A 22,321-nucleotide genomic window follows, 5' to 3' on the forward strand; every position below is an offset into this window, starting at 1 on the left:
TCCTCAAGGTCTATGTTATGTTCAAGCCCATTATTAAAGTTAATATGTAAAGCTAGATCATTGAAGGTGTTCTCTTTCACAGACCTGCTACCTTTTCCCAGTGTGATGTCTTTTTCCAAGGACTAGCCCCTCCTGATAACATGTCAAAAGTATGCAGAATGAAAAACGAAAGGGTAAAGATTGTTGTGCCATTGAGTCACTTGTGGCTCATAGTGACCCTATGTCCAACAGCTTCCCCCCTTTTTATTTACATCTATATATATCTCCCATAACATTTTCCAGTTCGACTTTCGATACGTGTACACCTTACCATCAGTTACACTAATTGGTTGTACAACAGCTTTGAAACCTGCTCTATCCTGAGCCAACCCTGTCATCTCTGATACACCTACACCCATTACCTCAGTTACACCTCATCGAGGGTCTTCCTCTCTTATGCTGTCCCTCTACCCTACCAAACATGATGTCCCTCCCCAAAGACTGGTCTGTTCCCTCCTTGCAACATGCCCAAAGTATGCCAGACGAAGTTTCAGAATCCTTGCCTCCAAAGAGCAGCCTGGTTTCATCCTCTCTAGGACAAACCTGTTTGTTCTCCTAGCAGTCCATGGTATATTTAAAACCCTTCTCCAGCACCACACCTCAAGAGGTATCAGTTCTTCTATACTCCTTAGTCACTATCCAGCTTTGTGATGACTAGAAAGTAATTGTGAAGACCGTGGCCTGGATCAGGTGCACCTTAGTCTCCAAACTCGTTGCTCTTCAGAACTCTGGAGCAGTCCCTGACAGCAGACTTTCCCAATGCAATTTGTCTTTTGATTTCCTGGCTGCAGGTACCAAGAGTGTTGACTGTGGAGCCAAGCAAATTGAAGCTGTTAATCTCAGTCCCTTCACTGTCCATCATGAAGCTGCTAATTGGCCCAGTGGTGAGAATCTTTGTTTTCTTGATGTTGAGCTTCAATCCATATTTAAGGCTCCAGTCCTCAACCTTCTGCAGCAAGCACTTCAGGTCCTCCTCAGTTTAGGGGATGGTTTTATAGAGAGTCATGGACCTTGAGCCCCAGTTCTACCATTTACTAGCTATATTATTTTTAAGTCAGTGAGTTTCTTTAGCTAACATTTTTCCCAAAATAGAAATGGCATCACCTTTCATAGAGTTTTAAGGATTTTATAAAAGGAATGCTAAAGAAAAATTATGTCAGTTTAAAGACTAAGGTGTACCTCATATAAGCCATGGTCTTTTCATTTACTTCCTATGAATCAGAGTTGGACAATGATTCAAGATGACAGAACAACAACAGATGCCTTTGAGCTGTGGTTTTGGAGAAGAGTAGTGAATATCCCATGCACTGCTCAAAGAATAAACAAGTTTATCTTGAGAGAAATTGCAACCAGGATGCTCCTTAGAGGTAAGGATAGTGAAATTTCATCTCACATACATTGGACATTTGTTAAGGGCTAGTCCTTAGAAAATGACATGTTTGGAAAGCTGGAAGGTCACTGAAAGATAACTACCCTCCTCAATGAGCTGAAATGACACAGTGAGTGTAACAATGGGCTCACGTATATCAGATGATGAGGATGGCACAGAACTGGGCAGGGTTCAGATCCGTTGTTTGTAGGGTCGCTGTGAGTTATACTCAACGGCAACTAACAATATATACACATACTCTTGAAATTATAATTATTAGGCTATTATTAATAGACACATAATAAATTAAGGGTAATAAAGAATAAAAGTGAGTACATGATAAAATATACATAAAACTTACACTTTAAATAAGCCATCTATTTATTCAGCCTTTATTATTTGTCTGCCTATCTCTCAGCCAAATGTTTTCATAAATTGTAAAACACAGATTCTATCTAGACAACAGAAAAAGTTAGCAAAATCAGCAAAGAATAGCAGAACATAGTCCAGATACCATCGAAGTATAGCAGGTTTTGCAGGAAGGCATCTCTAGTCCTTTATTCTATGGAGGGCATTATTTTTAAAAAGGAATTGTATTTACTATCATGGATGTGTAATTGCACTACTACATCCCCCATTTACTGGGAATGTACAAGGGACAACTAATAACCTCCAGACAAGATCCTCTCTTGGCATTGCCCTCAGGTTAAGAATAATTTCATTCAAGTTTTCACCCATTCACTACCAGTAGATATGTCTGGTCAATAAGTGGGTTTCACTGGCTGGCCTCCTCACCTTAAAGTGAAATACTCTGAAGGGCCATCCCAACTCTTGGGTCTCAGCTATAATAACTATTTCCTCTGACACAATCTACTTCCTTCACACCCCAACAAGGTATACTTCCAGGGAACTGACCTAACATACTTACCAAGCTTCATCTGGTGACATTAGCATTTCCTCCCCTACCATGTTTGCAGACAGTTTAACAGTCTGTAGAAAGCTGCAGTACTTAAGGCAGAATGAAGACATATGCAAATGGATTTTCTCACAAATATTAATGTCAACCGTTTTGAAATGGGTCATTACTTGGATTAGAAATGGCTCATACTGAGTCTCATACAAGCAATAGAACAACTCCAGTAATCTCAACTCTGCTGGAGGACGTCCACTGTTTGCTAATATTCCTGCCCACTCAATTAACTCCCACTTTAGATCCAGTGACATTTTACATTTAAATATCTTCTCCAGTTGTTTTATTATGTATTCATTCACCAAGCCAAACAAAAAGTATTTCATCTGCCTCAAATGAATGTCTTCGCTGTCAAGGAACTGATTTAGGTCTTCAAAAGGCTGATAAGAAAGGTCCTTCACTTGCCAATTGCCTTTTACTACATAGAACATAGCTCCAAAAAATTGCTGAACGTGTAGGTAGGTGAATGTATAGCAATTTTCATAATCTAAATCCTTTTTAAGAATATTCATGTTCAGGAAAACTGAAATATCATCATGCTTTAATCCATGCTTTTTTAAATTGTCCTTGTAAAACACATATGTCATAGTCCATATTCCCTTGGCAGCCAAGTAGCATAGATTCTTCAGTTGGAATTGGTTGGGTAAAGGAGGACTGCTTATATCGTCAAGTGTGTACAAGCTAGAGATAAAACAGGTAAACAGAGCTGTGGTGGTCTGGCAGATCACAGTGATATCGGCTCCCTTTTCCATTTGCTGCTTCAAACAAGTACAAATGACTTTGCACAGTAGAGGGACTTGGCATATGTTAAAAAGTATTTCATTGTTTCTTAATGACCTGAATGCTTGTATGGCCCACTCTGGGTCTTCAAAAAACTGGAAAATATACTCCTTTCTTGCATCCTTAGACATTCCTGCTAGCTCGACCCAACGAGGACTCTTCAACAAAGATTTCAGTTTCTTGTAAGTGGTGGGTTTCGTTGTTATCAGTAAGGACGACTCAGGGAGCATGGCTTTCCTCAGCAAACTACTAATGAGGAAGGACACTGGGTGATCCTGTGTCCTGTTGTTGGTCAGTTCAGAGTCCGGTTCCTCAAAAGCAAAGTCCAGTTCATCAAAACTATCAATAATAAAAAGGAGCTGACCTGGCTGGGACATGATCCTTTCAATAGGGCCTTCTCTGCTAGGCCAGTACTTTGATAGAAGTTGAACAAAGCTCATTTCTCTCATACTGTTAATTTCTCTTGCATTGAGATAGAAAACATATGCAAATTTCTGCTGATAGAGATTGCCCTCTGCCCACTCTAACATTGCCTTTCTCATCAAGGTAGTTTTCCCAATTCCAGCAGGCCCCTGTAGCACCACTGTGAGTGGTGAGTGCTCACCAGTTTTGACATCCACATCAAACAAATGTTCCAAGAGTTCTTGATTTTCTTGAATGATTTTGTGATAGAAATCTTCAGGTTCTCCAAGCAAATGAGTCTTGTTCCTCATGGTGCCGAACTTGGCTTGTATGTGACTTTTGTATTCTGTGCCATCACCTTAGTTAGAATGGAGCAGGGGCAGGAAAAAAAAACCAGAATGGTTACACATGACCAAACAAATTCTATAATTGTTCAAAATACTGTTATTCTGAGTTATGAACAAGAAACAAGGCTGAAGTCAAAGTGAAGTTAGCTTAGGGAAGAAATAAGGCAGAAACATTCTTGTAGAATTGAAATATGCATTAGAAGTGTAGGAAATAATAATGCAGATAAAAACTAGTGATAAAAATGAAAATGAGACATTCTACAAACATTTCCTTTATACTTCTTTTAAAAAGATATAGAAAACAGTCATCTATATAAAAAGCCAAAGCAGTTATTAGACATAATAATCATGAAGGTGCTGAAAATATATTTGAATCTATAGGAGAAAAAAATTCTCTGTATACTTTAAAAAAAAAATCAGACAAATACTGACTGAAGCATAGTCTGAAGAATATTGAGGAAAAGGGAGAAAGTACTGCACTGAGAAAATCTGCAGTTAGGTACCTTTCCAAATTCTTGAGGAGTAATGATGTCAGTTTAAAGAATCAAGTACACTGATGTAGGCCATAGTCATTCCAATCACTTGTTATGAATCTGAGAGCTGGACAATGAATTAAGGATGACAGAAAAAGAACTGATTGAGCTGTAGTGTTAGATAAGAGCACTGAACATCCCAGGGATGGCAAAGACAACAGATATGTCTTGGAGAGGATGCAGCCAGAATACTCTTGGGAGGCAACAATGGTGAGGCATCAACTCACATACTTTGGGCATGTTGTTAGGAGAGGCTATTCCATAGAGAGGGACATGATGCTGGGAAGGAAAGAGATTGGAGAAGGAGAGGAACAGTGTCAAGCAGGTGGACTAATGTGGTGACTGCTGCAATGGGCTCTTATGTGTCAGTAAGTGTGAGGATGGCACAGGAATAGAACTGGGTTCAGATGTTTTGTTCACAGGGTCGTTAGGAGTCATATTCAACCTGATAGCACCTGACAACAACAGCTAAAAAGTATCCTAGAGCTCTGGTGGCCTAGTGGTGAGAAGCTGCATTGAAATCCTGAAGGCATATGCCTCAAGGCCACCAAGTCCTCCATGGGAGAAGGATGGGCAGTCTCCTCCTGTGTGATTAAATGACTCTGAAAATTTGCTGGAAGGTCAGCAATGGGTCAGTTCTGAATCTACAGTATTCCAACAACAAGTAGAATAATATGCCTTCATCTTTAGTTAGTTAAGTCTGAGTCATCTTTTGCCCACAAGTTAACTTTTCTCAGAATTCATTACTCACCCAGCACTGCCTCCTCACCTCCCTCAACTTCCATGGTGTCCTCTGGTTTCATGGTCTGAACTATTGCTACAACATGAAATAGAAGAGACTCATCACAACAGATTCTGGAATTTACGGCACTTAACAACAACAGCATAGAGAGAGATCAGTTGGCCTAGTGGACAAAAAGTGATGTTCCAAAGCCAAAGCTGGGTGCTCTCATCTGCGGCCCTTAGGCCTGCTTTTAATTTTTTTTGGTGAAACATTCTTCTAGGTCGTATACCCCTGGTCTGTCCACTTGCCGTACAGAGGTAACTTGTAGTTGCTGTGAAGCTGAACACTATTGACACTGATGTGTCAAATTCAAGATTGATTACCCATGGTGGACAGTGTTAGGTGGAACTCCCCGATTAAAACAAGCTTGGAAGCAAGAATGGCATCCACTTCCAAAACAGCTTGCCTCCAGAAACCCTATGAACTTGCAGAAAGGATGAAAGTTACACAAGTGCCCAGGTCTTTCGTTCTTAGGGTTGCTATAAGTCGCCTACAACTCAACGGCACTTAACAACAAGGGCAGCTTTGGTTACCGCCATAATAGGGACCAACATTTTTATTTCAGTGGTTCAACTCCATTGCTAAGAAAACTATAGCTAGCAGAATCTTAGACTCTACCACTATGGCTGCAGAAACAATTGAGGTAGCACAAACAATAAAATTGGCAATCTCTTGCCATGAACTCTAGGACAAGGAATCTATTCAAGACATCAGTCTGTGAGTATAAGTAAACACTTTAAGTTCAAAGTCATGGTGTTCAAGGGCCATCTGTACCAAAATTCCTTTTGCCCCTTTAATGTTTCAGCTAATCCATTCCTTTTGCCCCTTTAATGTTTCAGCTAATCCATTCCTTTTGCCCCTTTAATGTTTCAGCTAATCCCTCAAGCCCTGAGAAGCTTGAGATAATTGCAGCTATAGGGCCAACAAGAGTATGAGATTTTAGAAAGCCAGACTATAATATATCATACTAGATCATGACTAGAAATTCTGATTTGTCTAGCTCATTTATCATATTTTAAAAAAAAGATAGAATAATCTCACTTGGGACTCACAATTTTAGCCTAATTTATGACTTTAAATTTGAAAAAAAAAAATCACAGTGGATGAAAGGACAATTATCACTCAATTAGTTAGCCCCATTAAGGAGCCAGGCAAACTTAACAGTACAGTTGATCCTTTCACAGTGAGATGGTTAGAGGTACCAACCTCCCTTGAAGTCTACATAAAACTTTGAGTTGACTCTTGAACAACAGGGATTTGAATTTCAAGAGCTCAAGTACTGAAAATATCTGATTAAAAGACTATGTAAAGCTAGTAATTTTTGCATGAACAGTTTTCCAGGGGGAGACAAACCGCTCTACAAGAGATAATCAGCAACACATGAGGCTCACCACAACAGCAAGCAGAAAATATAAAAATCTGAGTTAAAGTAGGTCCTTGAAGTTCAAACTTACGTTGTTCAAGGATCAATTGTACTCAGAATTCTCTTGCCCTTTCTGTGGTTCTCAAATGATCCAACAAGCCCTTAATGTATATAACTACCGTGTCCCACCACATGGTTTAATCCCCAAGAGCCTCTTATAGAGTCATCCTAATCGGCAGGACGAAATACGCTTGCACACCCTCAGATCTGTCCCTAGCATCACTCACAGCTCATCTCTGCTGTTGCTTGCTGACACAAATGCTTCAGGCCAATCTTGTCAAATATTTTCAAAGTCACTTTCCAGGCCTTCTTTTCTGGATAATACTTGCTTATCAGGTTAGCCAGGTCCTCCTTACTGGCCTTCTTCACTTCACCCCATGGTATCTTTTGCCGCCCAGGTTCCACAACCTCATCATTTAGGAGAAACTTAAATTTTTTGAACTCTTCTTTGTCCAACTTCTCCAAATACCACAGCAGCCCATAATCAGAAAAGAAAGTAGATGAAGTTGCCATCTTGTTCCAAGGATCAAGAGGAAAAATAATAATACAAAATACGTGAGACCTGTAGATGATAAAAGGTTAGAAAAGTAAATATATATTTAAATACAGCTTTCATTCACCATTTGTTAAGGCCAACTATTTTAGCCAAAAGTCTTTCATTCAGAGGGTCACTGTGAGTTGTCTATGACTCAATGGCACTTAACAACATAGAGCTCTGTTGGCCTAGTGGATAGAAAGTTATACTACCAAGCCAAAGGTGAGTGATTTTAATCTGCAGCACTGAGGCCTGGTTTTAATTGATTTTTGTCAAACATTCTTCTAAATGGTGTACCACTGGTCTGTGCATTGCTGTACAGAAGTAACTTGTAGTTGCTGTGATGCTAAACACTGTGACACTGATGTGTCAAATGCGATAATGGTTACCCAGTGCTTACACTGTTTGGTGAAGCTCCCCAATTAAAACAAACTTCGAAGCAGGAGTGGCATCCACTTCCGAAATGGATTGCCTCCGGAAAGTCTATGAGCAGTGCTCAGGTCTTCTGTTCGTGGCCCGCAACAACATCATCAATGGCTACAGTTCTTAAAATTTCATCATTTCCTAGTCTTTTGAACTCTGGACTGTTGTTATTGTTATGTATCATCAAGTCAGAACCATCTCCGAGCTGACCTTCCAATAGGTAACTGCACTTGAGGAGACTGCCTGTCTTTCTTCCACTGAGTAGCTGTTTGATTTGAACAACCTCCCTTTGGGTTTGCAATGCAGCTCCTTGCCACTAGGCCACCTTATTAGTCATCTTAAAAGTCTCATTCAGTTTCTTATCCAGCATGTAGATACCAGTTAATAATTTAACTCAGTTTTTCTAGCTTCCTGAAGTCCCTCAATTTGTCCAAGGAGATAGAGCTAGTAGTGGTACACAGCCAGGACTTAGATCTTTCTTTAAATCTCTTGCTATTGCCAGTCTTTCACACTGCCCCTCCCCCATATTTGGAAAGGAAAGATAGATGACGGAAGTGAAAACATACAGAAGCAGGAATTACCTCTTCAAGAGAAAGTAATCTATCTAAAAAACTGTTACGGTAAATCAATACTTTATACCACAAATGGTGAGCTATCAACTGTATTCATGTTTTTTAAACCACACTAATCTATTATAGGTTAGAAAGAAGATCTACCAAAACTAGGTTCTATAGTAATCATTTAAAAGGGAAGAAAGAAATTAGTGTGAGGAAAAAAGCACTTAAATATCATCAGGACATATGGAATAAGGCAAAAGAGAAAAATGAGGCATAGAATCCAACTCTTTACTTTTCGGTAAATAAAAAAAGAGAAGGCTTACATTTTTACAGAAGAATTCCAAAGAATTTATGTAAATACTGCCCTCCAGGAGGCAGATCTTAATTCTGATTCCTAAGTGTGTACCGCTCTAGTCACTTGCTTCCAAACAAAGTGTTAACAGCAGGAGAAGTAACTTTATAGTGGATTCCAAACAAAGTGTTAACAGTAGGAGAAGTAACTTTATAGTGGAAAAATCTCACAAATACTTTCATAGCCAGGTGAACAGCACTAGTGATTAATGGACTGACAGTATATAGACCCTTGTTGTGTGATAAGAATGGCTTTTCTGTGGTGATGGTTGTTGCTGTGTACTGCTGAGTCAGAAATGGCCCACAGCTGAAACCTGTGGCAGGTTCTGAGGCAATTAATTGCATGGGAGGAGAATGCCCATCCTTCCCCTGCAGAGCAGCTGGTGGAATCAAACCCTACACCTTTGGGATTGCAGAGAAGCTCCTTATCACTAGGCTACCTCCCCTAAACTCATCATCTCATTCTAACCAAGAGATAAACCCAAGTAGATGGGCATTATAAAGCAAACACACATCTTATCAGTAGTATTCTTCAAAGCTGTCAAAGCCATCAACAACCAAGGACACTAAGATGACTTGTTGCCAGGATACAATATGGTGACAATGGTGCTGATTACATTTTTTTCTGGTTGTACATTCTCTTCCTCTTCCATTAACATAAACTCATTGCCCCCAAAAGTTTCTAATCTTTTGAGTTGTTGTCAGTTTAATATCATACATATACGTGCGCCATCTAGGCAACACTGACTTAGGTACAACTCATTGTGACCATATGAACAGCAAATCAGAACCTTGACCTGTCCTCCACCATCCTAACAATCTCCAGTGTTCAAGTACGTTGTTATAGTTACTATGTCAATCCATTTTGAGCATTGATTTTGGGAAGGTTTTATGCCAAGGATGTGTCCTATTTCCAGATCTTTTCAATCTATATGTGGACGAGATTATCCAGGAGGCTGGATAATCTTCACTATGAGGAGAAGTGTGACATCAGGATTGAAGGAAGTTTCATCAACAATCTGCATTATGCAGACGACACAACCCTACTTTCTGAAACTGAGGAAGACCTGAAGCGCTTGCTGCAGAAAGTCAAGGACTGCAGCCTTCAATATAGATTGAAGCTCAATATCAAGAAAACAAAGATTCTCACCACTGGGCTGACTGGCAGCATCAGAATGAATGGTGAAGAGATTGTGATTGATGACAGCTTCAGTATGCTTGGTTCCACAATCAACACTCTTGGCACCAGTAGCCAGGAAATGAAAAGATGTATTGCATTAGGAAAGTCTACTGTCAGAACCTCTCTAAAGCACTGAAGAGCAATGATATCAATCTGGAGACTAAGATGCACCTTATCCAGGCCATGGTCTTTGCAATCACTTGCTATGCATCAGAGAGCTGGACAGTGGCTAGGGATGACAGAAAGAGAACTGATGCCTTTGAACTTTGTGCTGGAGAAGGGTACTGAATATACCATGGACTGCTAAGAGAATGAATAGGTTCGTCCTGGAGAGTTAAACCAGGCTGCTTCTTGGAGGCAAGGATTCTGAAGCTTCGTCTGACATATTTTGGACATGTTGCAAGGAGGGACCAGTCCTTTGAGAGGGCTGTCATGCTTCGGAGGGGGAAGGATGGTGCAGGAGAGGAAGACCCTCGATGAGATGGATCTATTCAGTGACTGGAGTAATGGGGGGTACTTGTGTCAGAGACAATAAGATTAGCACAGGATAGAGCAAGTTTTAGGGTTGTTGTACACAAGGTCGCTATGATTTGTAGGCAACTCGATGGCACATAACAAAACAACAACCACCTTTCCCAGCATGAGGCCTTCTTCTGAGGACGAGCCCTCCATACAACATGCCCAAAGTATGTGAGAAAGTTTCACCATCATTGCCTCTAAGGAGCACCCAGGTTGCACTTACTCCAAGACAGATACATGTGCTCTTTCAGTAGTCCATGGAGTATTTGATACCTGGTCAACACACAATTAAAAGGCAATGACTTTTCAATTTAATTTTTCTGATCCATACAAAGCATGAAAATACCATGGTCTGAAAAAGGCACACCTTAGTCTTTAAAATTATATTCTTTTTTACACTTTAAAGATGTATATGACAATACGTTTTCCCAGTGACACATTTTTTTTTTCCCAGTGACACATTTTGATTTCTTGATTGCTGCTGCCATGGGTGTTCATTGTACATTCAATAAAATGAAATTATTGACAACTTCAGTCTTTCTCTTTCATGATGATAGTCAAGATGTTTGTTTTCTTGATATTGAGATGTAACCCATATAGTAGTCTTAGATCTGCTGCAGCAAGTGTTTCAAATCCTCTTCACTTTCTGCAAGCAAGATTAATAATCTGCATAATACAGATGATACAATCAGTTCTACAATCCTGATACTACATTCTTCTTTATATACCCCATCTTAGCATATAGATTTAACAGGCATGGAGAAAGGATACAAACCTGATGCATACCTTCCCTGATTTTAGACCATGCAATATTTGTTCTGTTTGGCCAACTGCTTCCTGGTCCAGGCTTTGCAAGAGTCCAATTATGTGTTCCAAAATTCTCATCTTTCTCAATGTTATCCATAATTTGTATTGATCCATGTAGTCAAATGCTTTTGCATAGTCAATAAAACTCAAGTAAGTATGATAGCCTCTTTCAGCTAGACTCCATCTGATATCAGCAACGCTCTCATTTCATAGCATCTTCTGAATCCAGTTTGAATGCTTGGCACTTCACTGTTGGTTGACACACTATTCCAACATTTTTATAAATAATCTTTAGCAAGATTCTATTTGCATGTAATATAGCACGGTTTAGGGCTGTTGTACATAGGGGCGCTATGAGTCACAACGACTCGACGGCACATAGCAACAACAACAACAATATTAATGATAGTGTTCAATCTTTATGGTCTCTGTGGGATCATAATTTTTGCATGAGAATCAATATGGATCTCTTCTAGTTAGGTGGTCAAGTAACAGTCTTGCAAACTTCTTGGCATACTCTAATGAATACAACCAGTACTGCATTAATTTGTTGAAACACCTCAATTTGTATTTCAGTTCCTCGGAACTTAATTTTGTCAATGACTTCAATGTATATGGAACTTCTTTATTATCAATGGTTCTTGACTATATGATGCTTCTTGAAATGATTCAGTATTGACCAATTCTTTTTGGTATAGTGACTCTACATTCCTGCTATTTAAAAAAAAAAAAATGCTTTCTGCATCATCAAGATTTTGCCCACAACATTCTTCAGTATTATAATTCTAGGCAGTTCTGTTTACGTGTAGTTTTCTAAAAAGCATAATGCTGGGTCATAGAGTATTCAGATATTTATTTTTAAACCTGAAGTAGTTTAACATAATTTGGAAAGTGTCATACACTGAATTGTGTCACCCCAAAATGTATGCATGTAATGATATGATGTAGAAACAATGTAATGGCCCTTATGAATGATCTAATAAACCAAATAACTTTAAAAGGATGGGCTACACATCCCTTAATTCCATCACAGTAAGGGAAGTTTCTGTAAAGCTTGGTTTATTGACATCTTTTATCTCTCTAGTGATAAAAAGGGAGGGGAAGCACATATATCACCAAGAACAAATTTCTGGGAGTATGTTAAATCCTTTTGAGCTAGCTCAAAGAAACTCCCCGACACCACTGAAGGACTGGGAAAACAAAGATCTACAAGGAACACGTGGCCTATACATGCAGATAGAAACAAGGGCTTTTCTTCAAACCAACTGAGGGTCTTGTCCTAAAGAACTCAATTTATTGCAGCTGAGTTGGAATCAACTCATAGCTGATCCTGCAGCATGATTTCAAGGTTACAAAACACACAGAAGGAGATGCCTCTTTTCTCCCCAGCTGCCACTAGAGCCAGCACATTGATTTTGGCTTGTTGGTCTTAAATTGTAAGCAAATATTTTTTTTTGTTATAATTGTTTGCTTGCAATACCTATGTATTGCAGGAGCACTAGATAATTAAGAGTTTTAGATTAACAGAAAAAAAACATTATTCTACACCTGTCACTACACTTTTCAGTCTTGTTAAGTATCTAACACTCCTAGCATGTTAACTGGTCTTGTTGGTAAGAATTCCACTAATGATGAAACTGAAATAAATTGTGATAAATTCATAAAAGGAAATCACCCAAAGCAATGAAAATATATGATCTATAGCCACATACCACAGGATGAATCTCAAACAAAATTCCTAGCAACCAAACCCAAAGAAAGGGATAGTTTATGCCCAGTAAACAGTACTGTAAACTATCTTTTGTTTTTAAGTAGTATTCAAGGATGCATCCATAATTGTTAGAGTCCTAACGTTCGTATTCAAGGATGCTTCCATAAATGTTGGAAGTCAAATTTTTAAAAGGAACTGCTAGTTAGAGAAGTAACTACCATAAAAATTAGTTACCTCTGCACAAAGGGAAGAGTTTCCTATCAGGAACATCCAGTTAGTGATGATTTACTTACTCCTTGGACAAATCATTTATTATGTTAAAAGTTTTTGTTTAATGCAATCTTAAGTATTCTAATTCACAATGAAATGAATCTTAAAAAGGTTCAAATCACCAGGAAGAATGAATTCAGATTGATTAAAATCACCTGCAACTCCTTGTACAGAAAAGATGAGCAGCTTTCTATGGTTACAATTTAGAGTCTTAAAAAACCCAGTGAAGGGTCACCAGCAGTGGGAACCGACTTCACAATCTTGCGTTTGACGGGGAACAAAGGATGGGACAAAGCCTCACTGCTAGGAATCTGAGGATGATTAGAGACGTAAACAAGTATGAGCTGTTATTTCTAAACTCTGATAAAAAGGAAAATGGGAGACACGAGTAAGATGGAAGAGAGTCTGGAAAGTTTTGCATTTTCATTTTTACTTGGGAGAGGGGCTAGAAAGGGTCCAAAAGTGGAGGGAATAGCCTGGGACAGAAGAACGAACACACCTGTTTCCAGTAGAGGCTAGAGAGTGGCACACTTGAATTCAATTAGGACATTTGTGGCCTCAAATAAAAGGATACTCATACTATTTTAACTCAGGAGAGTTGAGGGGCAGCATACAAGTTGAGGGCGAAGGCCTCCAAGACTGTAGAGAATGTCACCAGTGGGCGAAAATCAGAAAATAAAGCTCGGGACTGAGGTGGTTCCATCGCCCAGCCTTGCCGCTCCTGCCTCATCCCACCCCAGGCTCTGAAGTGCAGTTCCGTCTTCTCCATCCAGTATCATCTCTGGCTCCATCCAAATCTCCCAACCCAACCCTGTGCCAACAGCCAGCTGCAACTGGCTAGGCTACCCAGCTACTGAAGACTAACTGGAGGTGGGGGTGTGGAGGCGGGAGAAGAACAATAAAATCACGAGTCCCACCGCCCTTCCCCCCCCAAAAAAATGAAGAAATTGCACTGGTTCCCCGAGGTATGCTTTGGAGATGGCCTTCCCGGGTGACATGGAGCCACACTTGGATAAAGGAGCCTTTCCCACCTAGTCCTTACTCTCTGTTCCCAGTTACACCTACCTCCAGGGAGCTGGCTTCCTTGTCTGCCTACCCCAGGGGTCTGCAATTCTTGTCTCCACAGATTGTGGATACAGGAAGAAGGAAGACCCCCTCCCTAGGCCCAACTTCCACTTTTAGACAGTAAACAATCAGAGGCGAGGAGGTTGATTCCTTACCTTGAAAGGGCGTCACAGTTGAAGTCAGCCACAAAGGCTAAATCTCAGTGCTGAAAGCCAAGAATTAAGGAGGAAACAAAAGCGTGAAAGGAGAAAAAAAAGGCTCAACAAGTTTGGTGAGAACACTTTGGCTCTCAACTCGTAATTGCTGAGGGAGAAAAGCGTGGGCTGCAAACTCGCGGTGGGATCTAAATGTAGCTACCTCTACAAGTCTCTCTTCCCATTGGCTGGTGGGGCAAGGCGGTACTCCCGCTCGGATCCAAGCGCCCATGTGTTTCCTCCTAAAAGGCAAGGCCTTCAACATAGGGTCCTTTCGGTGCCCTTCGGGTAGGGTATGCAGGTCCCTTCCTTTCCTGTTAACCAACAAGGGCTGCTGGGAGTTTGGGTTTGGTCTTGAAAGACTTTTCCCAGACTCTCAACGTGCATTTTCCTTTTATTTATCCAGCCAATAATCCAAGTAACTATTGAACAGACTGAATTAGATTTGAGTTTGTAAGGGCACAGTCATAGTTTGCCATCAAGATAAATTTGGAGGCAAAGTTTGTAAGGTTAAATGTTAGAATTCACAGCTGAACTTACACAAGGTTTAGAAAAAGGTTTTCTCAACATTGGTCTTTAGTGTTTACAATAAGATTTTCTCAATATTGGCATTAAAAGCGTTGATAAAATGTGGGGCAAAGATAGAATTAGATTTAAGGTGTGTTAGTTAACAGGTTAAGAAAAAATTAACATGGAGCCATGTGTGTGACTAGAATTAGGAAATGACTACGATTCCAATTAGAAATGTATTTGGCAGAGTGGGAATTGGGGTAAACATTTTGTGCTGACCCAGCATTGGTATTAATGATAAAGATAGTATTTATACCTCGGGAGGAGCAGATAGAGTTGACAATGGGGTGCAAATCTTCATGAAATGTTCTTCATCCCTATCTTTAGGTCTTTCTATTTCATAATCCAGACTGTGTTGGCCCCTATTTTCACTCTTTTTCCTTTCCTCAAACCTCTTCATAAAAGAAGAAATGCCAAGTGTCTAATTAAGGAGCCCTCATAGAGGTAGAATTCAGTGCCTTTGTGTCTTGGTAATCTGGAAATCCAGCCTTAAATGGCTTTAGCAGTAACTTTCAGTTTTTTTCCCCCAAGAAACTCCTTACTACATTCAAAACCAAAGAATCCAAATCCACTTGCTCATTCATTTTGCATCGTCTTTATTCATATCAAGAAATCAGAAGCACCTAGGATTTGAGGAATAATGAGACAAATTAATACTTTGAAGATCTGGAGTAGCTCCTGAGAAAAGGAGTCAAAAGAGATAATAATGTTTATGGACAGATCAATTAGGTGATTAGTAAAGTCACTGATTAAGATAGCTAACACAGGTGGAGGAAATGATCTTAAGGAAAAGAACTTTGAGGACATGGTTATTTTGTCTGTCTTCCCCATTAGTTTGGAAACCCATAAGGTAAGGTATCATATTCACCCCTATAATCTAAGAAACTGGTAAATAAGAGGAACACAACAAATATAGTATTAGAGGTAAAGCCTAGACTGAAAGTCAATAAAAATGAGGGGACACAGCTGCAAACATGTATGAAGTATAAAGTATGAAGGCGTGAACATTGACATTCTAGGCATTAGTAAGATGAAATGATATGGCATTGGCCACTTTGAATCAATTACATGGTATACTATACTAGGAATGAAAACCAGGGAAAGAAGGGTATTGCATTTATAGTTACATGGCAATTTCAAATTCTGTCCTGAAGTACAATATTGTGATATTATCTATATGCATACATGGGAACCTGTTAATGTGACTATTATGCAAATATATGCACTAAAAACTAAAGCCAAAGAGGAGGAAATTGAAGATTGTTACCAAATCTTGGACTCTGAAATTGATCAAATATGAAAGCAAGTTGTGTTAATGATAATTGGTGACTAGAATACAAAACTTGGAAACAATGATGAGGGAACAATAGTCAGAAAGTACGGACTTGGAGATGGAAACAAGGACGGAAATAGAATGATCAAATTTTGTACGTTCAATTATTTATTCATCATCAGTACTACTTTTTATAAAACCAAACACCACAAATGGTGACTTTACACATAGACTTCACCTGATAGACAGCATAGGAATCAGACTGACTACATCTGTGGAAGGAACGGTTGGGGAAGCTCAGTATCACAGTCAAAACCAGGCCAGGTGCTGAGTGTGGAACAGATTATCAATTACTCATGTGCAAATTCAAATTGAAGCTGACAAATCTTGAATCTACCACACCAGAATTTAAGAATCATTTTAATAGGTTTGAAGGATCGAACACTGATGATTAAAGACCAGATGAATTGTGGGATGACATCAAGAGTATGAAGAAAGCAAAAGGTCACCACAAAGATAAGGGAGAAAGCAAAAACCCAAATAGATATCAGAAGAGACTTTGAAAACTGCACTAGCGTGTCCTGTGGGAGAACTACACAAATGTCATATCAGTGGGTAGTTTTCACAGCTCTTAAGTAAATAGGCTTAGTTTTCTCACTGAACCAGTTTTGTTGAGTATTTCTGATGTTACGTTGAGAGCAGTGGGAGAAATATACTTAAGAATATCTCTTAAATCAAGTGACATTTTAAGATTTAGGATCCCTTAAAGCAAGACATCTTTCATGGTACTTTGGCTGTGTAATAAATACCTGTTTGCAGTAATTGTCTAGCTAACCCTTAAAGTACAAATAAATTTTTTGTTGTCATTGATTTAAAAAATACAATTTAAAAATTTCTTGAATCCTATACAAGTTAGCTTTTGGTATGTAACAAGTTACCCCAAATATAGTGGCTTAAAGAAACCCAAGCTTTATTATTTATAAAAATTTTAATTGGCTGGATGAAGGTTCTCTTGTGGAGCACCTTTATTCGGGTTGAACGGCTTAAGATGGGGATGGATACATAATTCACATGTATGGCTGTGGTCTCAGTATTAGATGAAAGAGAGGTGTTTTTGTGGCATAGTCTGTATGTAGGAACTGCGCTGCAAACCCAATGGTAGCGATTCAAATCCACAAATGGTTGTGCAGGAGAAAGATGAGCAGTCTCCTCCTTTGTGATTTACAGCCTCTGAACACCTGCTAGAGGGTCAGCCATGAGTCAGCTCTGACTCAACAGCAGCGAGACAGAGAATGTCCCTCTTCAAGCAACATATCCAGGCTTATATACATAAGATTAGTTACAGAATTTTCAAAATCAGTGAGATGGTAAACTCCAGTTTAAGTACTTTTCAAGTCTCTATATGTAAATTTTGCAGATAACCCAGACCTAAAATATATTGCAGAGCTCATACCATTGTTGCCCAAAGGTAATAGAGGTAGAAAGCTAATTATTAGTTTATTGCTACATACAATTAACTATACTCATCTAGAAGACAGAAAGAAAATATTCCATATATTAATGCCCTAAGTTGAGTCAATTTAAAGTGCCTAAACAGCCTAAATTCTAGTATTTAAAGCTATTTTCATGAAGCTGTTTACTACTGTTGAGTACTGTCAAGTCAGAACCGACCCAGAGCTGATCCTCCAGAGGGTTTTTAGAGGCAGTTGATCACACAGGAGGAGATAGCCCATCCTTTTCCCTTGGAGCAATTGGCAGATTCCAGCTGCATGACTTTGGGATTGCAGTGCTGCTTTTAAAATTTTTTTTTACTCTTTTTTATTATTAATTTTCATGAAAGTTTACAGAGACTTTGGATTTCCATTCATTGTTTCACTTTTCTCCCTGCCCAACCCTCCCCCACCCCCAGTTCACTCTTGGAAAAGTAAAAGAAAAATTCTTTCATTGTTATACAATCCCTCCACCCAAGTCCACTGCACTATGCAGCCTTCATTCTGGACTCCTGTCATGACAATAATACTTAATCATATCCCTTTTAAACAGTTCTCTCCCTCATCTGTTTCAGTGCAGTATTACCACTAGGCCACCAGAGCTCCCTACATTCTTTTTTTTTTTAAATTGTATTTACTTAGAAGCATTCAGAATGTCAACAAAACAGTTGCAACTTTTTTTATCTTTTTTGCAATGACAGAGTGGTATTCAGTTAACAGAATAATTTGTGCTGTGAACCAACATGAAAAATATGGAACGCTTTATGAATTTATGAATTTGCGTGTCATCCTTGCGCAGGGGCCATGCTAATCTCTGTATCGTTCCAATTTTAGTGTATGTGCTGCTGAAGCGAGCATTACATTCTTATTTTTTAACCCACCGCCGTTTAGTTGATTCCAGTTTGGTACTCGGGAATGAATGCATTCCAACTTGGTACTCAGAAGTTCTACTTTGTGGCATGAGTTAATGCATGCATGAATGTTGTTGTTGTTATGTGCCATCAAGTCGGCTCCTGATTCATAGTCACCCTATGCACAAAAGCTCTGAATCCTGCTCTGTCCTAAGCCAATCTGTCTCTGAGATACCTATCCTCATTTCCCCAGTTACTGTGTCAGTCCATCTCCTCTGGGGTTTCCCTCTACTGCATTGTCCCTCAACCCTTCCAAGCATGATGTTCTTCTCCAAGGACCGGTCCCTCCTGGCAACATACCCAAAGTATATGAGATGGAGCTTCAAAATCCTTGCCTCCTAGAAGCAGTTTAGTTTCAACTTCTCCGGGACAGACCTCTATGTCTCTTACTCTTCTCCAACACCACAACTAAAAAACATCAGTTCTTCCCCTGTTGTCTTTGGTCATTTGTCCAGCTCTCTGATGTAGTTCTTCACAAGTAGTTGTGAAGACAATGGCTTGGATCAGGCAGATTTCCCTAATGCAATTTGTCTTTTGATCTCCTGACTTCTGGTGCCATGCGTGTTGATTGTAGAATCAAACAAGCTGAAATTAACAATCTTAATCTCTTCTCCATCTATCATGATGCTGCCAGTTGGGCCAGTGATGTGAATCATTGTCTTCTTGATGTTGCGCTTCAATTCATAATGAAGATTACAATCATTGACCATCTGCAGCAAATGCTTCAGGCTCTCCTCAAGTTAAGCAAGCAAGGTTATGTTATCTGCATAATGCAGGTTGTTGATGAGTCTTCCTCTAATCCCAATGCCACAGTTCAAAGGCATCAGTTGTCATCCATATTCATTGTCCAGCTCTCAGATTATAGCAAGTGATTGGAAAGACTATGGCCTGAATCAGACACACCTTAGTCCTCAAACTAACATTATTACCCCTCAATAATCTGAAGAAGTCCTTAACTGCAGACTTTCCTAGTGCAACATAGCTCCTTATTTCTTGACTGCTGGTACCAACGGCGTTAATTGTGGATCCAAGCAAGATGAAACTGTTAACAGTTTCAATCTTCCCTCCATCCATCATGCCTCTCAGTCCAGTGGTAAGAATCTTTGCTTTCTAGACATTGAAATATAATACACAGGATAATTATGACAAATCACAAAATTGCACATAATTTAAAAATACTGAGATTTAAATATAGCCTAGCCAAATTAATACATATTTTGTTGTTAGATGCCATTGAGTACAACTCACAGCAACACTATGAACAACAGATCTGAACCTTTTCCTATCCTGTGCCATCTTCCAAAGTCCACTCTGTCTACACCTTCTCCAAGATATATCTTTATGTTCTTTGGGCAGTCCATGAGATGTCCAGCACTCTTCTCCAAAATCACAGTTCAAAGACAATAATTATTCTTCTGTCATCCTTATTTATTTTCCAGTTCTTAGATGTGTAGCAAATGACTGAAAAGACTATGGCCTAAATCAGGTACACCTCACTCCTCAAACTGACATCATTGCTCAATAATTTGGAGAGGTCCCTAGCTGCAAATTTTCCCACTCTTCTGATCTCCTAACTGCTGGTACAAAGTGTATTGACTGTGGATCCCCATAAATGAAGTCAAGTTTTCCATCTATCATGATGTTGCATATCAGTCCAGTGGTGAGAATTTTCCTAACATTGAGATACACTGTATATTGAAGGCTGCAGTGTTTGACCTTTTGTAGCAAGTGCTTCAAGTCTTCCTCAGCAAGCAAGGTTGTGTCATCTGCATAATCAAGGTTGCTGATGATTTTCCTCCAATCCTAGTGCCATAGTCTCCTTCAGAATCTGGCTTCTAAACAATTTGTTCACGATACAGATCAAATAGGTTATGGAGAGAGGATACAACCCTGATGCTTTCCTTTCTTAATTTTAAACAATGTTCCCTTTCTCTGTTCATAAAACAGTTTTGTGGTCTAGATATAGGTTTTGTATAAGCACTATTAATTGTTCTGGGCTCCCCATTCTTCTCAATGTTAGCCATAATTTGTTGTGATCCAGTCAATTAACCATAAATAGACATTTTTCTGGTATTCTTTGCTTTCAGACAGGATTCATGTGACATCAGCAATGATATCCCTGGTACCACAGCCTCTTCTATATCCAGCTTGGACATCTAGCAATTCTCTAGATACTATTATAGCCATTTTAAAGTGATCTTTAGCCGTATTTTGCTTGCATGTGATATTAATTATATTGTTCAATAATTTACACATTCTGTTGGATCACCTTTCCTGGGAAGACATATTTCTTGGGACACATATTTTAAGGGGATATAATAAATTCATATTGTGTTCATAACCAGAAAAGGGAAATGAAAAGAATTTAAAAGAACTTAAACCCTACTACCTAGCCAATGCCAATTTAAAAATAAAATATTACGGTTCGAATCCACCAGATGCTCTGCCGGGGAAGGAGGCGCAATATCCTCCTGTACCAGTCAGATCTGATTTGACGGTACACGCACACAAAATAAAAAAAAAAATAAATAAAATATTAAAACAAAAATAAATAAATAAAATACTCTGTGTGAGCTATGCAATGAGAAGTTTCATATAATCCAGGCCTTAATTAGGAGATGAATTTTTTTAAAACAAAATACAGAAAATATAGACAAGTCTTCAGCCTGATGTTCTCCCTTGGAATGTAAGGAGATTCATACTAATAATCACTTCACATATTTAAGGAATGTGGGAGGATCTTTAGAGACTATTTAAATCTTATTTAACATCATAAGATAAACTGTCTGAAAGCAAACAATGTGGTAAAACTTTCAATGTTCATACAAATCTGAGTAAACATCATAGACTACTAGGGTGAAGTCCTACACATGTAACATGTAAAAAGCCATTCAACTCTCACTTCATTACACATGAAAGAACTCATATTAGGAGGAACTCTTATAAATGTAAGAATTATGGGAAAATATTCCGTTTCATTTATTTTACTCAGCCTGAGATAATTGATGCTTGGGAGAAATTGCCTTTTATCAAGAAACTCATACTCGGATAAATATCAAGAATGAACATAAAGAATAAGGGAAAGCATACCATTGAAAGGCAAAACTCAATCAGGGTAGACATAAGCTCTACGAATATAATAAATGTCAAGGAGCTTTCAGTTGGTATGTTGTGGTTTTTGATTGCCATTGAGTCGAGCACGATTCATAGTGACCGTATGAACAAAAGGCATGAAGCCTTTCTTTAACTATCGTCATTTATCAAAGTTCCTAGAGTTTCCAGAGGCATGTGGTTTAGGAAGTGTATTCCACTCCTGCTTCCAGAACTAAAACTAGGAGCTCCACTAAACACTGTCCACCTAGATAACCGCTATGGCATTCAGCACCCCAGTGGCACAAAGTTCGGCATCACAGCAACACCAGGTTACCTCAATACAGCATATTGACGGAAGAGTGCTGTACCACTTAGAAGAATGTTCCTCCAAAATATAACAACAACCAACTTAAAATACAAATAGGCCCTGCTCGAGGTCTTGTTGACTCGAAACAAGAGGCTTAAATTAAAAAATCCCAATATACTATGTTGTTGTTATATGCCATTGTGTCACCTGAGATGTATATAAACCTAATATACATGGAAATACTCCATGAATGTACAAATTATTAGAAGTGTAAACCTTATTGTACAGCAGAGAATCTAGACTGGAGAGAAATTCTGTGAGTGTAAGAGCACTAAAAAATCACACAGTGCTGAATATCAAAATGTTCTTACTACAGAAACCTTATGTGTAGAATGTGGAAGACTTTAGTTTGGAGTAA

The 22,321-nt window shown here is 39.0% G+C and overlaps 1 protein-coding gene across 1 annotated transcript in view; it reads right to left on the reverse strand.

Moving 5' to 3' along the window:
* NLRP14 (NLR family, pyrin domain containing 14) overlaps window positions 1-7,160 on the reverse strand; it is a 43,019-nt gene extending 35,859 nt beyond the window's left edge. The window contains exons 1-3 of the mRNA XM_006885617.1: window positions 6,875-7,160; window positions 5,192-5,257; window positions 2,337-3,918 (exon numbers count right to left, since the gene is read on the reverse strand). Coding sequence (XP_006885679.1) covers window positions 2,337-3,918; window positions 5,192-5,257; window positions 6,875-7,160 — 1,934 coding nt within the window. The remainder of the gene's footprint in view (window positions 1-2,336; window positions 3,919-5,191; window positions 5,258-6,874) is intronic.
* Window positions 7,161-22,321: the final 15,161 nt, after the last annotated feature.

The sequence above is a fragment of the Elephantulus edwardii genome, unplaced genomic scaffold (genome assembly GCF_000299155.1).
Source record: "Elephantulus edwardii isolate Elephantulus edwardi_28Jun2011 unplaced genomic scaffold, EleEdw1.0 scaffold00044, whole genome shotgun sequence".
Taxonomy (NCBI): Eukaryota; Metazoa; Chordata; class Mammalia; order Macroscelidea; family Macroscelididae; genus Elephantulus; species Elephantulus edwardii.